Source organism: Botryllus schlosseri, chromosome 6 (genome assembly GCF_051294905.1).
Source record: "Botryllus schlosseri isolate E-star chromosome 6, Bs_hap1, whole genome shotgun sequence".
Lineage (NCBI taxonomy): Eukaryota > Metazoa > Chordata > Ascidiacea > Stolidobranchia > Styelidae > Botryllus > Botryllus schlosseri.
In genome coordinates, this window is record NC_137241.1 from 20,793,737 (window position 1) to 20,814,541 (window position 20,805).

The 20,805-nt window shown below is 40.6% G+C and overlaps 1 protein-coding gene across 6 annotated transcripts in view; it reads left to right on the forward strand.

The window, feature by feature from the left end:
* Positions 1 to 434: 434 nt before the first annotated feature.
* LOC145441490 (uncharacterized) overlaps positions 435 to 20,805 on the forward strand; it is an 88,452-nt gene continuing 68,081 nt past the window's right edge. For 4 of the 6 annotated variants that reach the window (XM_080319363.1, XM_080319362.1, XM_080319369.1 and 1 more), the window contains exons 1-5: positions 7,241 to 8,038; positions 10,995 to 11,143; positions 19,191 to 19,352; positions 19,413 to 19,554; positions 20,631 to 20,770. In XM_080319363.1, coding sequence (XP_080175489.1) covers positions 7,984 to 8,038; positions 10,995 to 11,143; positions 19,191 to 19,352; positions 19,413 to 19,554; positions 20,631 to 20,770 — 648 coding nt within the window. In that variant the 5' untranslated portion in view covers positions 7,241 to 7,983. Of the gene's footprint in view, positions 5,134 to 7,240; positions 8,039 to 10,994; positions 11,144 to 19,190; positions 19,353 to 19,412; positions 19,555 to 20,630; positions 20,771 to 20,805 lie in introns of those variants that run through there. The other 2 variants (XM_080319364.1, XM_080319370.1) reach the window with 2 other exon arrangements.

Below are 20,805 nucleotides of genomic sequence, written 5' to 3' on the forward strand. Positions count from 1 at the left end.
TTTTATTCACCATGAAGATGCTTCTTGAGGACGCGACATCAAACCAAAACTCGTGCTCAAGTTCATACTTGAGTGCAAGGAAGCATATTAATTATATTCGTTGCGTATATTAAACGTTTAAAGGAAATAATGATAAGTTATGTGACACACATTTACAATTATACACCCATAGTTGTTTTTTCACTCTGCTGCCTCCATTTCCTGTGGTACCCCGAGTATCTCTATAAAAGTACATGGTGTAGATACGTAATGGATATACAACGTGAATTCAATTTCAATTCAATGAGTCGTATCGTGTGCGGCTTTCTCAATCGCAGAGTAATTAGATTACAGCTAGCACTGGAAGAGATTCGAGTGACGAGTTATCCTAGTTATCACCTTAGGTTACGTTAACTAGTTAGTAGTTATCACTTCAAGTCCCCAGGGACAGTAGTTATCACTTCAAGTCCCCAGGGACATACTCGTACTCCCGATACACTTACTCTTGTGACTGCAGCCCCTTAAGGCAATTCAACGGATATGCGTTTCACGATGCGTTTAAGATCGCGGCGATCGTTGATCACTGATCAGTGTGGCGAGTATGATGATCAACGCGTATAGTGATCCAGAGAGGTTGTAATACCCACTCCGAACACAAGCACATCATCTATGGAGAATTTCAGAACATGGGAATATAATAATTGGAAAAGTATTTAAGTTGTTATTACAATCCACAGCGTAAGTAATCACTATTCAGTAATCAGCAATACTGAGTCCATTTTCGAGACTGAACGCAAGTCGATCTTAAGAAAATCCCGACCACAGCTTCGCGCCTCTTGCTTATACTTTCATTTAAGTGTCACTGCGCTCTTAATATCATGTGGTCTCAAATTTAAGGCAAAAATGAAAAAAATAATCTTAAAAAAGCCACCGTATTTCAACTGCAGCGATCTCTGCGGTGTCAAGGTTACTCGCCATTGCGTCTTAACCCTTTGTGAATATTCTAGCACGAATTATTTGACATCAAGTAATGAGTTACGACCGGCAGGCACCAACTTCCTTATATCATCATTGTGCGTTGAGCATTCCTGATACATGCATAATTGCATACATTAATTTCCCATCAGATCAGAAGGCATTTGTATATAGTACCGGTACCGTGCAACCCCGGCAAATATGGTGATCATTAGGGCAAGTTTTTGTTGCAGTCAAATCCGTGGAAAATTGCATTAATTTTTCGCAAAAGTTACACACAAAATTTGCATTTATGGACATTTTCTTTAAAATTATTGGGGTATGAGATACTCCAATCGATCCGTATGCCAAGCACCGTAGCAAAACTCAGCTTTGGCGACTTCAACAAAATCAATGGCCTGAAAAATTGACCCGGTGAAATTATAATTTTGGCGGCCTAGCCGGAATGTACGTCAAATCAGAAAATACCTCAAATTTAAACGGCAGTGAAATGATCAAGCGCTCTATTTACACAAAGTGCCAAATATATATAGTAAAAAGTTAGTTGCATGAAAAATCGAAAAATGTTGCATAACAAAACCGAAAAACACATGCAAAATATAACATGAAGAATCGAAAAAGTTGCAAAAATTTCCATGAAACAAATGGAGAAAAGTTGCAAAAAGTTGCAATATAAGATTCCTCCATACAGCTTAAAACACCATGTCACATAACTTGTGAGTATTTATGAATCTGCCGGAAGCTGTAAAAATAAAGGTGCAAAAGCTGCAAAAACTTGCCTCGTGATTATACATATTTGGTTGCATCACATATTTCCCCAGCAATTACAAAACAAATGAAACTAAGATGGTGGTCCGAGAAAGTGCGATAGTGAAGAAATGCGTGCCAGTTACCAGAAATTTTTCAAAGGGCTAAGCAGTTAACTCGATGCCACATAGTTATAGAGCTGAGGCACGAGCAAATTGGTACATGTCGTGAAAATCATTTGACTGCAGTGGGAATACAGTGACTTTCTAAAGAAAATCACTGCGGCCAAAGTTCTATCAAACTGATATCTTCAATCTGAGGCCATATCATATTTAGATCGCAGCTCCCCTTGAAAGGGGGCGGAACGTTATTCGGGAAAGTGGCTCTGGCCGCAAAGTCGCACTGATATAGTAATTCAATTATGGATAAGCGTGATGCGATGGTTTTGCAAATGGTCTCGCGTCTAATGGTGAAGGCGAATAACACATAAAATATTGATGGTTGAAAAATGGATCGCAAGTGACTCGGTAAAGGTCTACCCAGAGCAAGATGTTATATGTTCCCGGTTTGACGTCTTGGATCAGAAGTAGATATTTTTAGATTGCAATAGCGCTGTCCGATGTCGTAAAATGAGTATTTCAGGCAGAGGTTAAGTCAGGAATCTGTGATCTTATTTGTTGACTCAGAAAATATTCCACTTTTAGATGATTTGCAAAATAATTTTAGGCTCTAGATAGCGTATAGGCCTAATTTTACAATGCCTCTCGTACCCCCAGAATTGGTGCTTCGTATCCTCAAGGGGTCCGCTGACCCTGGTTACGAACCCCTGCTCTTCAGGTACCGCCATGATACTATACGCCCCGATTTTTGGTTGGTTCAACTTGTTATGCGTCGAGTTTATGTTGGCTATGTATGCAACCAGTTGCCGTTGAAATTCATGGTGGGTGCGGCCCTGACTCCCGACACCCTTGTATATTGACAATGGAAAATAATTCAAAAGCCACGGAAGTCGTCTCTTAGTTATCGCATTACCGTATTCTGGAACCGTGACGAAATTCACGTCTAGTTCTTAAATATTATTATCCCGTATTTGTTATGTGATAATTATAACTATACGACCCTTTCGAATCATATCCACACCAGCAGTCTGCGCAATTCAGTCATTCCGCGGCGAAGGCAAAGGAAACACTTCATTCCAATTGCATAATAGGCATAGGCCTTGGCTGCATTTAAAACAAAATAATTGTAAACGAACATCTTCAAGACATGGTCCGTGTTTCGAACGTTTTTTTTATTGTGTGTTTTAGCCATGGCGTCATGCATTCTTCATTGTGACGTCACAATAGATTGGCATTGACAATTGAAAACATGGGGTAAATGTGGTTCCTTCGACGAAAAACGCTGCCGATCCCCGTTATAAACAAACCAAAAATATCTTCAACCGAGACTCCATCGTTATTCAGCAGTTTTACGCTGGGCGGTCATCATTATCAGAAAACTCTCTAGGATTTATATTTACTTGCTATAACTGTTGAACCGACGACGATCTCGAGGGTTCAAGCCACTCCACATCGCATACGTCGACTATTTCGGGTGCAAAACATGTAGTACCATACTACATGTTTTTTCGAAAGTATTTACATACCTATGGCATAATCACAAACGTTTGAAGAAAAAAAGCAATTTTGTCGTTTTGAAAATATAGTTGGTTTTAAATGCAACCCTATTTGTATGTAGCAGGGGCGTGCAACTTCTCCGGTCTACGGCGCGGATATGAGAAAATGAAGTACTTGGCGGGCCGGATTACAGAATATATACATTAATCGCGTATTTGAGCATAGAGACCAAAACAGTATTTAATGAATTTATTAACAGTAGCTGTTGACGTCAATCAGACATCTGTGGCCGGTCAAAGCTGTCAACAAGTTCTTTGAACTCTGACAACATGTCTTGAAACTCAGCCTTGTCTCGTTAATTTTCATGGTCGAAAATATATGTACAGTGTACACCCAAACAAAGCAAGCAGTAGGGATTTGTGTAAACCTTTGAAAGGTTCAGGTTCGTGTAAACGCGAACATGAACCTCATGACGTCACGTGACGTCATATTGCTAATTCGAACCCTACATTTCAGTGAAGAGATAGCCTATGTCAGTGGTTCCCAACCAGTTTCGTCTCGTGCCCCCCATGGCCGATATTTGAGCTAAAATTCCCCCTTATGAAAAAGTTTTCTGTGACTAAAAAATGTGCTTTTTAATGCGCAACCGCTTGTTGACTGAGCAATTAATGGCCAAACATACTCAGATATGTCCGAGCTATGGCGAATGCGGATTGCACTAAACTTTGGTAAAGTACAGTCAAATTTGACCTGTTTTTGACCGGTCGGGTAGGCGAGTCCGATTGCTGAATCGATGAATTTGATACGGTATGTTTTTCACGTTAGCTCATATGTTGGCTTAAAACGTTATAACAATTCCACTAGCGGCCTTGTGCTGAATTCAGCTCGACGTTTTCCTGCTTAGTAGCAATTTGATCGAGAGACTGTCACGGACCCAACGAAATCGTCTCGCGAGCCCCACTTTATCAGGGGGTGTAATATCTACGGAACGCATTTAAACATACACCTAGCTTAAAATCCGCCAAAGAAACATACAATTGTAAAGCACCAATTTCTACTTAACAGTTCTATACCATAAAAATCTAAAAACCTTGTGAACTCAGTGCATCTTCCGATACAATGCCAAAGCCAGAATTCCCCTGAAAAAATTAAGCCAGATTCCCCCCTAAAAATTTCAAAATTCCCCCCAAGGGGGGAATTCTCCCCCGGTTGGGAACCACTGGCCTATGTTAATGTACACGATACCTAGTGACGATTCGGGCCACAGAATGCCAGAATGCTGAAATACATATTGACGTTTTAATCGTCGCCAAAAGTATCAACTGCGATGGGCAATCAAATGCCTAATAATCATATAAAATCAATATCTTCCGTTGCTTGGCCAACCATTTCGACGATGACTTGCAAGTGAGTATTAGCTTACGCCCTAACGGTCTAGGCCCAGACCGCACAATGTATTCGGCGTCTGAGTATTGCTACGTTGATATTGAGCAGAGTGTAAAACGGGTTTCTATACTTGCTACCGATATTAACCCATTAACAAGTTGAAAGCAACAAGCCAACCCCCCAATCGCACGGATTTGGTTTTTATGATACAATAAACATGTAACATCGAGATTGACCACGTACGCCAGCTAGATTTTTTACGTAAGACCACGATATCAATTCCATTGATTGGTTGAATAGGCATCATTAGCTGACTACCTACATTTAGTGTATTTCGCTTTTTATATTGTGTGATTCCGGGTCAAGCTTACAGGAATGAGTCATTAATATTCACAAACCGAAAGCTGGATATTTCGAGCAAACAAAGCAAGTAAATATTTTGAGATTTGCAAGGTGCATGCTTGTTTAGTGTTGATATTTTTATGCTGCCAGCGCCATGCATAGCGTGGCCCGCAGTAGAAATGCAATAAATTTCAACCTAAGGTGTTATAATCAGAGGTGGTCAAAGTAGTCAAGAAAGCTACTCAAGTAGAAGTAGAAGTAGCGACGAAAAAATCTACTCAAGTACGAGTAGACGTACTTCTTCCACAAGCCACCTAAACTACTTGAAGTAGAAGTAGAATTAAGCGACTTCAAATCTACTCAAGTAAGTAAGTTGTTTTGAAAACAGTCTTAATTCGTTCGCATGGACTGTCAAAAGCTGCAAATTGAGCTATGCGGAACGTGCAGAGAGCTTGATTCGTATTGATGTATCCCATGAGATATCAATTTTCGACAGAATAAGCATTCTTTCGCATCATGGGATGCAACTTACAGTATTGATATGAAAATGCGATACTAACCCTTTGTTTACTAGAAGACCACGTTTTAGAGAACATCATGGCATGGTGCCCTACCCCATATTATAAGGCCTCAAGTTTAGGCGAAGAGCAATACGGAGAAGTTGTATCGGATACGGTTTCAACACTTTGCGCGATTAGTATATGTTAATAACAAATTCTAAAAAGCGGAAAATATATTGCATGTGTTTTGTCCACAAAGCTTCAAAGGTGATCTGCTAAAACAGGTGTAACGTTCAAAAAAGCCGGATTTTCCAAATTAGCAGGACACGTCATGGGCTGCTAGATTACGATATGATTGGTAATTGCTAGATTGCGAAACGGTAGTTTCAAACGTTATGGTGGGCCTTATTTACTGTGATGAAATATTTGATATGGGCGACAATGCGGTGTGAGTGGAACCAAGCAATCCGGTACCTAATTTATATTCACTGATATTTTTGTAAAAACATATTTGTCACGCCATAACTACAGTGCGCGAGGCGCAAGAAAATTTCTGGTCTTTATTTGACTATGAATATTGAATGTTGGTACTCCGTGAAAACAGCCTCGAAATTCCTCAGGCTATCTTTCGTATTGGGGGATTTAACTACTTCTACTTGACAAACTGAAAATAACGAAAAGTAAGTAAGTAGATCGCCAAATATTACGAAGTAGAAGTAGAGAAAATCATATCCACTTGAGTAAGTACCAGAAGTAGAGGAAGACTACTTGAGTACTTCCAAAAAGTAGAAGTACTTCGTTACTGACCACCTATTGTTATAATGAAGTGAAAATTGTTATAAATGATAAAGGTTCACAGTGCAGAACCTACAAGAAGTGGTCAAAGTAGTCACCGTCGCTACTCAAGTAGAAGTAGAAGTAACGCCGGAATTTTTACTCAAGTAGAAGTAGTATTGAAACTGAAAACTGTCAAGTAGAAGTAGAAGTACTCTAAAATCATAACTACTTGATAAGTAGTGCGAGCAGGCAAAATCCACTTCAAGTACTTCAAAAAGTAGAAGTACTTCGTTACTGACCATCTCTGGAACCTACCAAGGTTCGTTGGTGAATGTGAACCTATTAATTTCTAAGGTTCACATACAGAACGCGAACGTGAATCGCACGTTCACACCATCCCTAGCAAGTAGTTTCATGTTCATCTTTCTCTGGTTGTCAAACTTGGATTCATTCTGTGACGCATAAAATTTGTCAATACTTACTGAATATAATTTCACTTTCAGGGTCGAAACTCTCTGCAGGCCGGATCCGGCCCGCGGACCGTACGTTGCCCGTTCCTGGTATATAGGATCGACTTCCGGGTTGGCGCATTCGATAATTATAGACGTTAAACGGAGGATTTACGCCCTCGTACGAAACTATACAGCCCCCTTTCCGGACTATAGTTACGACGCTGGCGGACATATACCAGTGTTGGGATCGAGTCACTACTTTCGAGTCACGAGTCATCTCGAGTCATTGCCCATTTTATCTCGAGTCAAGTCAAGTCAATCGATTTTCGAAAGTGACTCGAGTCAAGTCAAGTCACTCGTTTTTTTAAGGTGACTGGAGTCAAGTCGAGTCAAGTCAAGTCACGAGTCAAGTCACATTTCAAGTCAAATTGAATTTTCGAAGCATGAGTGATGATTCAAAGTACAATAGCCTAAACTACCCATCTACACACCCGTGAGAATATGAACGCGCGAACTAAATTCGTTCGATTTAAATCATGCAAGAGGGTTGGTAAAGGTTAGCACTGCGGTATGTAAGCACTGAGCCGTCAACGAAACAGAGACACGTCGCTATTAGATTAATCTACTGCTACTACGACAACAGTTATGTGATCGTTTCGTTTGCGGTCAATTTATTTTGCAACGTACGAACAGTGAATGATTGGTGGCTCTCACAAGTGACACCGGCGCATCTCGAACAATTCGAACATTTACAAGATACAGAGATTTATTCTATACCCCGTTTACTTGATGACTTGAAATTGACTCGTAAAATTTGTTCCGAGTCACGAGTCAGTATACATTTCTGAAGCTCCGAGTCAAGACAAGTCAAGTCATCTTTCCAAAGTGACTCGAGTCATCCCAACACTGACATATGCCGTACCAGTAATATGAATTGATTGTCCTACTTACATGATTGTATTCAAATTGAGCTACAGATGTCGAATCATGCTCAAACTACCATATTCGTAAGCGCAAATTCGCAATGTAGAACTAAAAATCACTCATCGAAATGTGCATGCGATGCCGTCGAACTATGCAAAGCTATCCTATTTGCTAACCAGACATATTGTTCCGTTAATTCCGCTCTGAATAGCAGTGTTCAGTAAATATATAACGGTTTTGTCTTTCGTTCATAGATCTATGTATTTCGTTTAAAGAAATGCAACAATGCTCATAGCATTATTACCACACGTGCTGATTGCATCGGCTATGGCGTTTACAGGTAAGGGAATATACGCAATAAAACACATTAAAGCAGTGGTACTTAAACTTTTTAGAACGCTACCCAAATCTGAGTTGTAATGTCATCTCGCGACCCAAGACTCACACACCAAATTTGATACATTGTTAATGCTAGTGTGCTAAGTTTTTTTCGGGCATGTATGACATAGCGACAACAGTCACACCAAGTGCAGCTTCATGAAACATGTCTGACGCACACGATTTTAAATTGGGTTACATTATTTTCGTAGTGGGTCGCATTTGTACTGCATTTGCACTACTGTCCACTCAGATTCTAACACCGGGACTATTCGGTGGCGACTATTTCGTCGACCTGACATATCAATTTTGATGGTTTTGGCCAACTAGAGACGATCAATAAAATCAATAAAATTTTATCGACACCGATCATTTTTGCGTTGCACTTTGCCCAGCTTCGTCCAAATTCATATCATCTTGTGTCCCGACGCTAAAGAGGATGGCCTAAGCCTTGCAATACCTGCGCATCATATCCCCGCACCTGCCCGTTAAAGACTACAGCAGAGAAACCAATGTTGGACAAATCTTATCGTGAATTAAAACCAATTTGTGTAATATTAAGGTCGGCACATTTTCATAATCAAGCCATATTGTAGTAACAACTTTTCAACATGTCTCTCGTATTGCCTATAGTGCCCAACACAATGACTTCAGACATGTACAAACTATTCTCAGGAAATCGCACGAAGAAATATTTATGGTGCATGAAATTCAACGCTAACACCTGTATTAGAAGGATACATTTAATTGCTTGTTTCAACTGCTTACGATTCAACATCGTGCCGGCGACCCTCGAAGGTCACCCTTATAGCACCTGGCAAAACAATTACTTATGTTACGCCTCTTAACCATCTTTATCGGTTCAGTCCACCTCGCCTCATGTTTATAACCAATGGCATAAAATGAGAAGACACAATAAGAATTGAAAACATGCTTTTTCTAAGCAATTAGGTCAATTCACGAATATCAACAATTGAAGTATATGTTTCATAGATGAATTTTTTCAGTAGATGGGTCCTGAGCGGGAGATGGGACTGTATTTACTGTTTTAGTCATCAGTCAACTATTTTCCGAGTAAGTAGGGCTTGATTATCGGTCGAAGTGGTACGCCCGAGACCAGAAAAGTTGAGAAGTAGTGATCCATGGAAGCCTACCTTATCTGTGTCCTCTAACGGCATCTAGCGGATGCCATATGCATTGTGCATATGCTTACATAATAATTAGGGCAAGTTTTTGTTGCAGATAAATCCGTGGAAAGTTGCATTTATTTTTGACAAAAGTTGCAGTAAAAGACCACATTTTGCTCGGTTGACTAAAAAAAGGATCAACTACCCAGTTCCACTAAAAAAAAAGGTCAACTTTCCGGCTCATCTCCCGAAATACCCGAAAAAGCGTTACTTCAGTGCTGCTATACGGTATTTCAGTCGAATTTGGCCGTGTATTTCACCAAAATCAAAAATGCTTTCGTGAATCATCGTAAAAGTTGCAAAATATTGCAAAAAGTTGCATGAAAACAAATGGACAAAAGTTGCAAAACGTTGCACTATAAGATTACTTCAAAAGCTTAAAACAGCATTCTACATATCTTACGAGTATTTAGGAAGCTACCGGGAGCTGTAAAAAAAAGTTGCAAAAGTTGCAAAAACTTGCCCTAATAATAATGTGATATGCGTAGGGCTACCATACGTCCTCTTTTAAGAGGATTTGTCCGCTTTTTTTACTTTTTTGAAAGTGTCCTCGGAGGACGCCCAAATGTCCTCTTTTTTGAGATGTTGAGATGTTGGTTAAATATAGGGTAAAATTCGACTGATATGCAGTAAATCAGCACAGAAGTAACGCTCCGGCGGCTATTTCGGGAGCTGAGTCGGAAAGTTGACTTATTTGTTACTCAACCGATCACGAAGTGCAAAAAATTTACCATTTTTTCAGGATGTTCCTCCGGTATTGCAAGTCTGAAAATTTTGAAAAAATGTCATCTTTTCAGATTTCCAAAATATGGTAAACCTAGATATGCTAGGGGTCTCCAACGTGGTGCCCTCGGGCTACCGGTAACCCGCGAGAACCAAATGAGTCACTCGGGGTCACAGTAGCAAATATTCAAATGATAGCTTCACAGGTCGAAGGGGAGAAGCTTTCGATGTGAACAGCCGTTGAACATGGGTCAGTCGACCTTAAGGAACATACGAATGTAGTTTTCGATCGGGGCGTGGGGCGTCTTCGCCCACGCGGAGTCTTGACGTGACTTTAGTTAATATACCCGAGTCTCGACGCGGAAACTGGCGCTTCGACGCGCAATGCGAAAACGCAACTGAGCCCAGAGACGCTGGTGTGACTAACGATGTTTATGTTCTTGGTAAGGGGCCTAAACCGTGCCCAGTGCGCTGAATGTCTAAGTGAAGAAATCAAACTGACAACGGATAAGCGGCGGGAGTAACTGGTAGCCCGTCGCATTAATCAGTACCTAAGAAGTAGCTCATGGTTTGAAGAAGGTTGGTGAGCCCTACTGTACGCCGTGCAACATTCCCGCTAATCATTGAGTTATTGTAATACTTTGGCAATTTGTGCTGTTAAATTACATTTTACTCGGTATGTCTCTGCTTATCAATACTAATATTACATATTAAATTCGCAACGAAGCAGTCGGCGGACTGCACAAATTGCGCCGTACCTTGTGCATCACCCCTATCGGGCTCAACGACTAGATATCTCCCGAGAATCGTTGTTCGTTTGCAACGCAAGTGCAATAATTCAATCAGTAGCCTTATCCAACGCAGCAAAATCTCTACACCACCGTCGAAATATAGAAAGGCGCGTGAAATAGGCGATATTCGACATACTTCTATCTTGAAAGGGACGCGAACCATCTAATTTGCCTTTGAATTATGCCTAGTTTTATTGAGCTGACCGAAAAATTGCAGATTGTTCAACGCATGATAACAAATCGACAGTCATTAAAGGGTATTACGGATGGCCAATAGCACTCGTATGTATTGATGATGTGGAAGATTTTGATGATGACGACGGGGACGATGATTACTATGAATACGACGAGTACTATGAAGCATCGGTAGGGTGTATGTCACGCATGGTTTGATTCCTTATCATTTTATTATTTCGCTAGCGAAAGCCACTTATTTGAATATCGTACTCATGTAAGTATGGAGCAATGATGGTGCGAATCCCATGAAGGACTTTATGCCACCCCCCTGTGAGATATGACAAACAAATGAAAGCGTGATTCAGCGCACAATGCGTCGTTGTTGTTGTTTGTGGTATTCATGGCAGGGTTGTAATGACTCGAGTCATGACTCGACTCGAGTCCGACTCGAGTCACGATTTTCTGATGACTCGACTTGACTCGAGTCATTTTTTCAAAATAGGGAAATGACTCGACTCGACTCGAGTGAATCTGTGTATTGACTCGACTTGGACTCGAGTCATTGCGTATGACTCGAACCAAGTCATTGACTCGAGATTCAGACGGCCAAGACAGACATTTCATTGTAATTCCGAAGCCAACACACTATTGGGATTTTGTCTATTGGTACTGGTACTTGAAAATGCGACCAGAAACTGCTAAGAGTGGAGAATATTGGTATATTTTAAATGCGAACCGTTCGATATCACCAAACAGAGTTGTAAAAAGTGGGTTTACCAAGACTTTAACTGGAAACTGAGCAGTGAACACAATGACTTGGACTCGGACATAATTCCATGACTAGGACTCGACCCTCTACTCGCTGACTTGGACTCGGACTTGACTCGGTGGTGAATTGAAATGACTCTACTTGACTCGAGTCAAAACTATAAAAGTGAGATTGACTTGTGACTCGGAGCCTTGTGACTTGGTTACAACCCTGATTCATGGTGTGTTCGACTGCGATGACCATTTACACCAAGCCTGTATTCTTTATTTTGATTCCGTAGCTGCCGACTTGTATCACGGCCCACTTTATAGGCTTTTTAAGGCACAGCATACGTGGATGAGATGGCGAGTAAGAGCCTATAGATCAGGCGTCGGGTCGGGACCCTGCGGCTATTTGAGGATATGATATGGCCCTCTGATAAATTTTCAATTTGACACCTAATTCGCAACTTTATGTATAAATAATGCTTTGATTTAGATGTATGTTTTCATAACGGCCAGAATAATTATTCTTGTGGTAGCTGAGACAAGTCTATGTGTGGTCAAAACAGTGGCATGTCCCTTTCAAAATCCTAATATTTACGCCAAATAATGCTTGCTGATATTCGCTCATAATCAATGTTCCTTCTAAACTACGCGAGTGCACGGCCGCGCACTGCTGACAAAGTCGCCGCGCACAGAGAAATCAGTGCCGCGCACAGGAAAGCCGATGTGATGACCTGTTTTTAGTCGTTACGCACTGTTGTCCAAGGGACCGCGCAGTGAGTTGGGGAGTGCGCGCAGTCTCGTGAAAAATTAGATGGAACATTGCTCATAATGCTCAATACTCATTTAGCAGTCCAATATAACAGTGTTTTTGTGTAGGGCAAACACGACACCTTCGACTTATCTAGGGGTCTACATTGAGGTAGGATAACCCTGTACCTTCGCGCGCGCGACGAATCCGATGTAGTGATCTGGTGAATTCGATTTCTTGCCGCAATGACGTCACGAATCGTCAATGGTGACGTAACAGTTGACATCGTTGTATGACTCTTTGGGAAATACAATTATATGTATAATATAGGGCCGTTGTGGCTCTTGACAAAAATGGTTCCCGTCCGCTTCTATAGATAAACCTCCGACACTTGGGATTGGATTATGGAGTCGACTTCGGTCGGACTCAAACCTGCAGCCTATCGGTGTTGCAGCTGTGAATTGTGAATAACAGCACGATCTCGCCACGCACAATGCGTCGTATAGTAAACTAGGCAATAGGCTAGACCTAGGCAATTTTTGAAAAGGGGCGATGGAGGATAAGAAAGGTCAACAACCACTCCTTTAGACGAAGGAAGTAATTCCGATTCTCAAGCATACACAATAACTCACTGTCCAATTTCTCGCTCCAATCAAAATGACTGTCACGAAAATCTAGCCCACGAATTATTGTGAGCACGAGAACGTGGCGCAAAAACATCATATTTTAGAGCAGTGGTTCTCAAACTTTTTTAAACACCCCCGCCTTTCTGATAGTGATAACTTTCGCGCTCCCTATATCGTCATACAACAAAATGCAGCCAGAATGCTACCAATCCCAACGGAAAGTTTGATGGCATGGAAGGTTATGACTGTGGATGAGGGAATTCTCCAATATGAAATTTGGACTATATACAAAGCATGAACTTTGCAGTGGTGGTAAATCGTGGGAAGCGAAAAACATTTCAGTTGACCGCAGCTTCGCGCGCCCCAGTTTGAGAACTACTGTTTTAGAGGATGAAAACGTGTCATCGGGTCGTGAGAAGATAATGTACTTGGCATATTGAATAGGAAACTGTAACATTTAGAAATCCTTAGCCACATCCTGTTGGGAAGCACTGCTGTACAGTGTACATGTACAAGTACAGGTAGCTACACGTACAGGTACACTGAACACGATGCCTAGCGACGACTCAGGCCACATTATGCCACAATGCTGAGTGCAAATGCTGCCTTTTTAAACGTTACCAAGACCAAATTTAAAAACTGGATCAATCAAATGCGATATTCCATAAAATCAACATCTTCAGTCGCTTTGCCAACAATTTCGACGATTTCTTACAGGGGAATACAAGCTTACGCCTTAACGGTCTATGCCAGGGCTCTTCAGCCGTGTGTATCGTACACCCCAGGGTCTACCGAAATTTTAAAAGGGTGTAACACTCTAATGGGGTGTACTGGGGTGTACCTGAACGACTAGAAAAGGGGTCCACATAACTTTGACTGGCATTTATACTCGCGAATTTGACACATAGATAGTAAGCCTGTGGGGGTGTTCTGCTGCTACAGTTAAAAACGTTTACATGCGAGGTATATATCTCAAGAAATCAGTGATGGCACAGATAACACCTCAATGGCTCTCTGCGGCGCGAAGTTTCCACTAGCCAAGTCAACGTGAGTGTATGACGTCCAGATGGGCCATGACGACTCTCTACCCGAATGTGGCCTATGCTATTTATATGTAAGCAAAACATGGCCGTGAATAGCAAAAAGGTTGAACATTCCCGGATTAAGGTTACTATATACGGAATCGGTGTGTTATGCGGTCCGAGGTGTACGAGTTTCGAGTAAACGTTAAATGGGTGTACCACGATGAAAAAGCTTGAAGAGCACTGGTCTAGGCCGGGCCGGACTATGTATTCGGCGTCTGACTATTGCTACATTGATATTGAGAAGAGTGTAAAACAGGTTTCTATACTTGCTACCGATATTACCTCATAAATATGAGTTACAGTAGCCCAATCTCACGTATTTGGTTTTTACGATACAATAAACATATAAAATCCAGTGTTGGGATGACTCGAGTCATGACTTGACTCGAGTCGGACTCGAGTCACCTTTTTCGTATGACTTGACTTGACTCGAGTCACTTTGCTAAAATGACTTGACTTGACTTGACTCGGCGTATCAAAAATGTGGATTGACTCGTGACTCGGAGCAAAATTCACGAGTCAATTTCAAGTCATCAAGTAATAGGTGTCGAGAAATATCACTGTATCTTCCATGTGTTCGAATTATTCGCGAAGCGCTGGTGTAACCCGTGAGAGCTACAAATGATGATGTGTTTTAATGAGCCTCCATTGTTCTCTCGCTAATAAATTGACCACAAGCGAAGTGATCGAAGCTTACAGCTTACGTTGTCGTAAACTAGTAGTAAAGTAATTTAATAGCAAAATTTCCATTTCTTTTCTCTGTTCTTACCATAGCCAAACCTTGAGTTTTATTGAAATTGAATTCGCATATAGGCTATATGCTCCTCAAGTCCTCAACCATTGGCGCAGGCTCGAATTGTATCATATCAATATGTAAATGCGTAGTGTAATGTATTGCATCTTGTGATTTCGTTTCTCTATTTTGGCTGGTAACTATGAACTGCGGCTATATAATTACTTACGCTGTTTTTCAGTTCTACGTATATGTGAGCGATACAGCGCGCCTTCTTGCGTGTATATTTACCTCTATATTCGTTTATCGCTTTAGAATCAATGACCACTCAATCTGTATTTCAGACAGCTAGCAAAATGCAATGACATAATCACAGGGTTGTAACCAAGTCACATGGTTCCGAGTCACGAGTCAATCTTACTTTTGTGGTTTTGACTCGAGTCAAGTCGAGTCATTTTCAATTCATCACCGACTCGAGTCCGAGTCCAAGTCACCGTTCAAAGGGTCAAGTCCGAGTCATGGTGTTATGACTCGAGTCGAGTCCAAGTCACAGTATAGAAGTCATGTTCAGCTCATGTTTTCAATCCTGCTTGGGTGATATCGAATTCCTAGCTTGCCAAACATGCTCATTTTGTCCCTATCAGAGTTTTGGCACGTGTTTATTTATGCAGTTAACGGACAGGTCCTGGCCTCAATTACCGATGCTACAGATAACTTCACTAAGTTAGAACGTAAAATCAAATATCTGTCTTGTCAGTCTGATACATCACCAATTCAAGCATTCAGTTTTTATGATAAGCACATCGACGATAGCTCATAAATTGCTGATAGAGAACCAACGAGTTCACGTCAAGATACCGGCTGATAGAGAATCAACAGATGCATGTTTATGTAGAGGTATTTACACCAAGCCAGCATGCTGTAAAAGCGTGCATCCAGCTATGTGCATTGTGCAGTGACAAAAACAGATACCTTTTGATATTACTTAAGATTTTCCCAATTGCATTACAGACTACATCGCAGTTACAGCATTGGAGAAATAATTGTACAATGGGGCTGTTCAAAACCATTTTTTCAAGTTTTCCAGCTACTTCTTAAAATTGTTAGATTGCCTAAAAAAATCAAATTTAGCTCAATTCCAACCAGTAGAACAAAGCAATGCTATGAAAGAAAATTTTAGATTGATTACAAATAGAGACTTTCGAATTTTACCGGCTATCTCATGATATCGTTACATTGTGCATACTTCATTTATTTTCAAATCCAAAATTTTCTCCTATCATATCATTGATTCTACTTTTCAAAATTGAGCCAGATTCAATGTTCTTTTTATGCAACGTAACAATTTCATCAAGTAGCCACCGAGTAAAATAAAAGAGAAGTTACTTTTGAACAGTCCTATTCTACAAACATCACGCAGCATAAGCCATTCATTATTACTCACGTGCACAATACACATACCTAACAAAACCTCAAATAGACAAAGGGTATTGTGTGTTTTCACAGACATTAGATCACATCAATGATGAGCTACACTTTAAAAATACCAAATTGGAAAGGAGATCCTCAGATATATTAGAGCGGCATCGCCTTAGAATAAATCCACCTCTACTAAATACACGTTCCACTGGTGCACTAGATGCAGGAATTGATAAGCATTTTTGAACCACACTGAAGAGCATAGGATACTCATTCTTCCGAGTCGCCCAAAAATGCGAAGAATCATCGCTTTCAAATCTACACATGAGCTTATCAGTCTCTTCCAAGTAATTGACTATCTGAGTGAGCGTTGAGGAGGGTTGGTGCGATGACATGCAAAATAAGGTCAAAAACATGCAAAATAGGGTCAGTCGCGACATGCAAAATAAGGTCAGTCACATGCAAAATAAGGTCAGTCGCGACATGCAAAATAAGGTCAGTCGCATGCAAAATAAGGTCAGTCGCGACATGCAGAATAAGGTCAGTCACATGCAAAATAAGGTCAGTCGCATGCAAAATAAGGTCAGTCGCATGCAAAATAAGGTCAGTCGCGACATGCAAAATAAGGTCAGTCGCGACATGCAGAATAAGGTCAGTCGCATGCAAAATAAGGTCAGTCACATGCAAAATACGGTCAGTCGCCACATGCAGATTGCAGACTATAGGGTCAGTGGCACAAGATAAAAGTTGGATTTGAAGTAAATATTTGGATCTATACACGGACTGTTAATATTCTAGATGCGACTAATCATCTCGTGATCTTAATAATCGTCTGATTATATTTTGTTGAAACATCTTCAGCTTTAGGATATAGATGAGGAATCTCAATCATGAAATTACTATATAGGAAAGATATTTTAAATTCATTTTTCATAGGAGAAAGAGTTGGATTTGTAAATGAAATATGGATTTGGATTTATGCGCGGACTGATAATAACATTCTACATACGACTGACTTCGTAATCAAGATAATCATGATTATCTTTTGATTGAAACATCTTAAGATTTAGGATATAGATAAGGAATTTTACTGTTGAAAGTAGGCTACTATACAGGAAAGATATTTTGAATTTCGTTTTCATAAGAAAAAGAGTTGGATTTGGAATTGGAGTAAGGATTTGGATTTATGCGCGGATTGACCTTATTTTGCATGTCGCGACTGACCTTATTTTGCATGTGACTGACCTTATTTTGCATGTCGCGACTGACCTTATTTTGCATGTTTTTGACCTTATTTTGCATGTCATCGCACCAACCCTGTAGATTGCGTTGGCTCTAATTGAACTTTGCTTCGATTGTTTGCTTGTATAATTGAAAAGTCTTAAATACTTTGATTGCGGAGGATCTAGTACCTCTTCGTCAGATGATTTTGTAACTTGGCTGGTGATCCTGTATGAATGAGTGTCAGGCTCAGTCATCATCAACTCGATTATTTTCTGCCGCAGTGCAATTCGGGATTGTTCTGAGCAATTTAGATCCATAAGCTAATGGAAAGCAAATTTCGGATCGAACACGCATGTGAAGAAGATGGTTTCACCAAACGGTTTGGGATTACCGATAAGCCAATCCAAAGACTCATCAGTTGTGATCATGTTCACATTTACAGACACTCCTGCAAAACGCTTTAAAATAGAATTTTTCAATGCTTCCACTAATGCGCGCAAGTAATTGACAGTGATAGTGTGCCTAATTGCATGGTTGTAGAGTGAGAGGGAGAGCAGGGTTGGTAGTTGGTACTGCCCTGATTGGCATTGGGACGCAACAATGCTGTCTGGCGAAACGAGAGAGTAGCTCAAGAGCAAAAGAGCCAGACAGCATTATTGCGTCCCAATGCCGATCTCCATAACAATGAAAAATTCGAGGCTGATTGTGGGGGTTCCAGGGCCACGAGCGGAAAAACAGTTATATTTTCGTAATCAGTGCAGAGTCAGCTTTCGATTGATACCCGTTTTACCAAATTTAATGCTCGCCAAGCCGGTCAAAAATGACCTTCAAATTGCCTGTAGCCAAATCGAAATGTGACCTGAATCAATTTCTGAGGCGTGAGATTTGGTTGTGTCGACATCATACAGGACACTATGGTACCATTGTCTGTTGTTTTTGCGGTGGCATATCTGATATCAGGCGAGTGCAACGAAAGCAGTGGTGACAAATAGCGATGTCGGCAGAATTCGTCAGATTTGTTGAACTAGCCATTACGATTCGCAAATTTATTCATCTTCAAGTCATATAAAATAAGCCGAGTCATTGACTTGGGTCGAGTCATGCGTAATGACTCGAGTACAAGTCGAGTCAATCCAAATATTGACTCGAGTCGAGTCGAGTCATTTTCCCATTTCAAGAAAATGACTCGAGTCAAGTCGAGTCATAAAAAAAACGTGACTCGAGTCTGACTCGAGTCGAGTCATGACTCGAGTCATTACAACCCTGCATAATCATGTCTCATACTTCGAAAGGGCAACTTGACTTGAATTGTGACTTGACTCGTGACTTGACTTCACTTGACTTGACTCGACTTGGATCGAGTCACCTCCAAAATCGAATGACTTGACTTGACTCGAGTCACCTTCGAAATTCGATTGACTTGACTTGACTCGAGTCAAAATGTGTAATGACTCGAAATGACTCGTGACTCGAAGGTAGTGACTTGATCCCAACACTGATAAACTCAAGATGGATCCCATACACTCATGCTAGACCGAGGTCCTGCTGTCTCGTCACTTTGGAAGCGATTTTAGATATAATTTCGTGGCAAATTGACCGTAGACTATTTCACTTATATTCAGTAACACAATTCCCCCTGTTACAGCAAGTGGAATGCTACATTAAGGATCTTGAAAACAACCGATTTCTGTTGAACGCCACGCAGTATATTTCTTTGTACGAATTTGAGGCTAACAGCAAGCCGTTCGTATATCTGGTTCAAAACGTAACCGAGTCAACGTCGTCCAGATTCGAGATCATCGTTCAGGTACTTAGATGCAGTAGATACGCTGTTTGGTGCGGGTCTCAAAGTCATATTATGTTGCAGCGTAATGAAAGGTGCCTTATGCATTATGTCACCTTGAAAAAGCTGCCGTTGATTGAAGAATCTTGCGAAGAAAATCAGAAGCGGATAGCACAATACAAGACAAGGGTTTACCTTGATCAACTCTCTACTTTCCGTTGTGAAGGTCAGGGATACGAAATCATAATATCTCTCAAACAATTTATGGATCGCATGCCGTCATTTGCATGGTTTATCACGTTCAAGTGTAACGCATGGTGTTTGCTATCTGGCCTACAACAACTACGTTTCACCTACAGAAGGATTTCTGCTGTTCTTTACAATGAAAAATTGGTTCCGGGATCAAATCGTTACATCTAGTAAACTATATTTTCGTCAAATCTTTAACCTTCATTGCTAAAATGCTGAAGAGTGTTTTACCGTGTTTGAAAAGTTATATATTTAGTTTAACTATTCAAATTATTCTCAAATGTTCTAAGTAATCCTGTCGCACTTTCAAAGCAATCATCATTTATGCAGTAACTGTACTTCGCTTTACAATAGTTAGTGTATGTAAGCAACTCAAATTTTATCTTCGAAAAACTTGTTTGCTGTCGGCGAATACAATTGCTATGATTTTATCAAGCTGTAACCAATCACGTCGAACTCTTGATTTTACTATTTCCAGAAAATCGACGGCACATATTTGTCATAGAGTATAAAGTCGATGACAGGCCCTCTGAGGGCATGAACACGAGAAATGCCTCACCCTTCCTTCAAGAATGACTCTAACACGACAGTATGCTCGATACAGTTGAAACAATAGTTTGCAGGAAATCACTGTATACGGTATCGTCGTACTCTTTTGTGCCGGAAAATAGAATATATGACCACTGAGCATAGTGGAGTAACACTCACGGACGAAAGATAATCGCTGATCAGTGTTGGGATTCAAATATCTGACAGCCGGTTCTATCACAAAAGTCTATTTTTGAACCTATGTTCTGTTACAAAATGTTTGTGAACTTAACCAGTAATGCTAACCAGTTCGCTAATTGCAACCCTGAATATACTTATACACCGTATTCTGTACGGATTTTCCACGAGACAAGCTTACATTAGTTGGGACGAACACGCCATACAAAATATGACCCGTCGGCTTTAGGCTATTGTAGTTTTATATGATTAGTACTTGGCTTGACTGCTTCTATGCTTCTATGAATGTATAGCGTCATTGTTATTCACGTATATATTCATATGCAGTGCCTGAAGATGATTTAACAAGGCCGCATCACCTAATACCAACGAATCAATATGACAGTTATGGTGTCAAAGTCCGTTGGATACAGAATTGCTGCAGGACAATGTCTGACGGATCGACTTCACCGGGCGGAACAAAATTGGTTAGCTGAAAATGAAAATGTGCTTTATCCTTTTT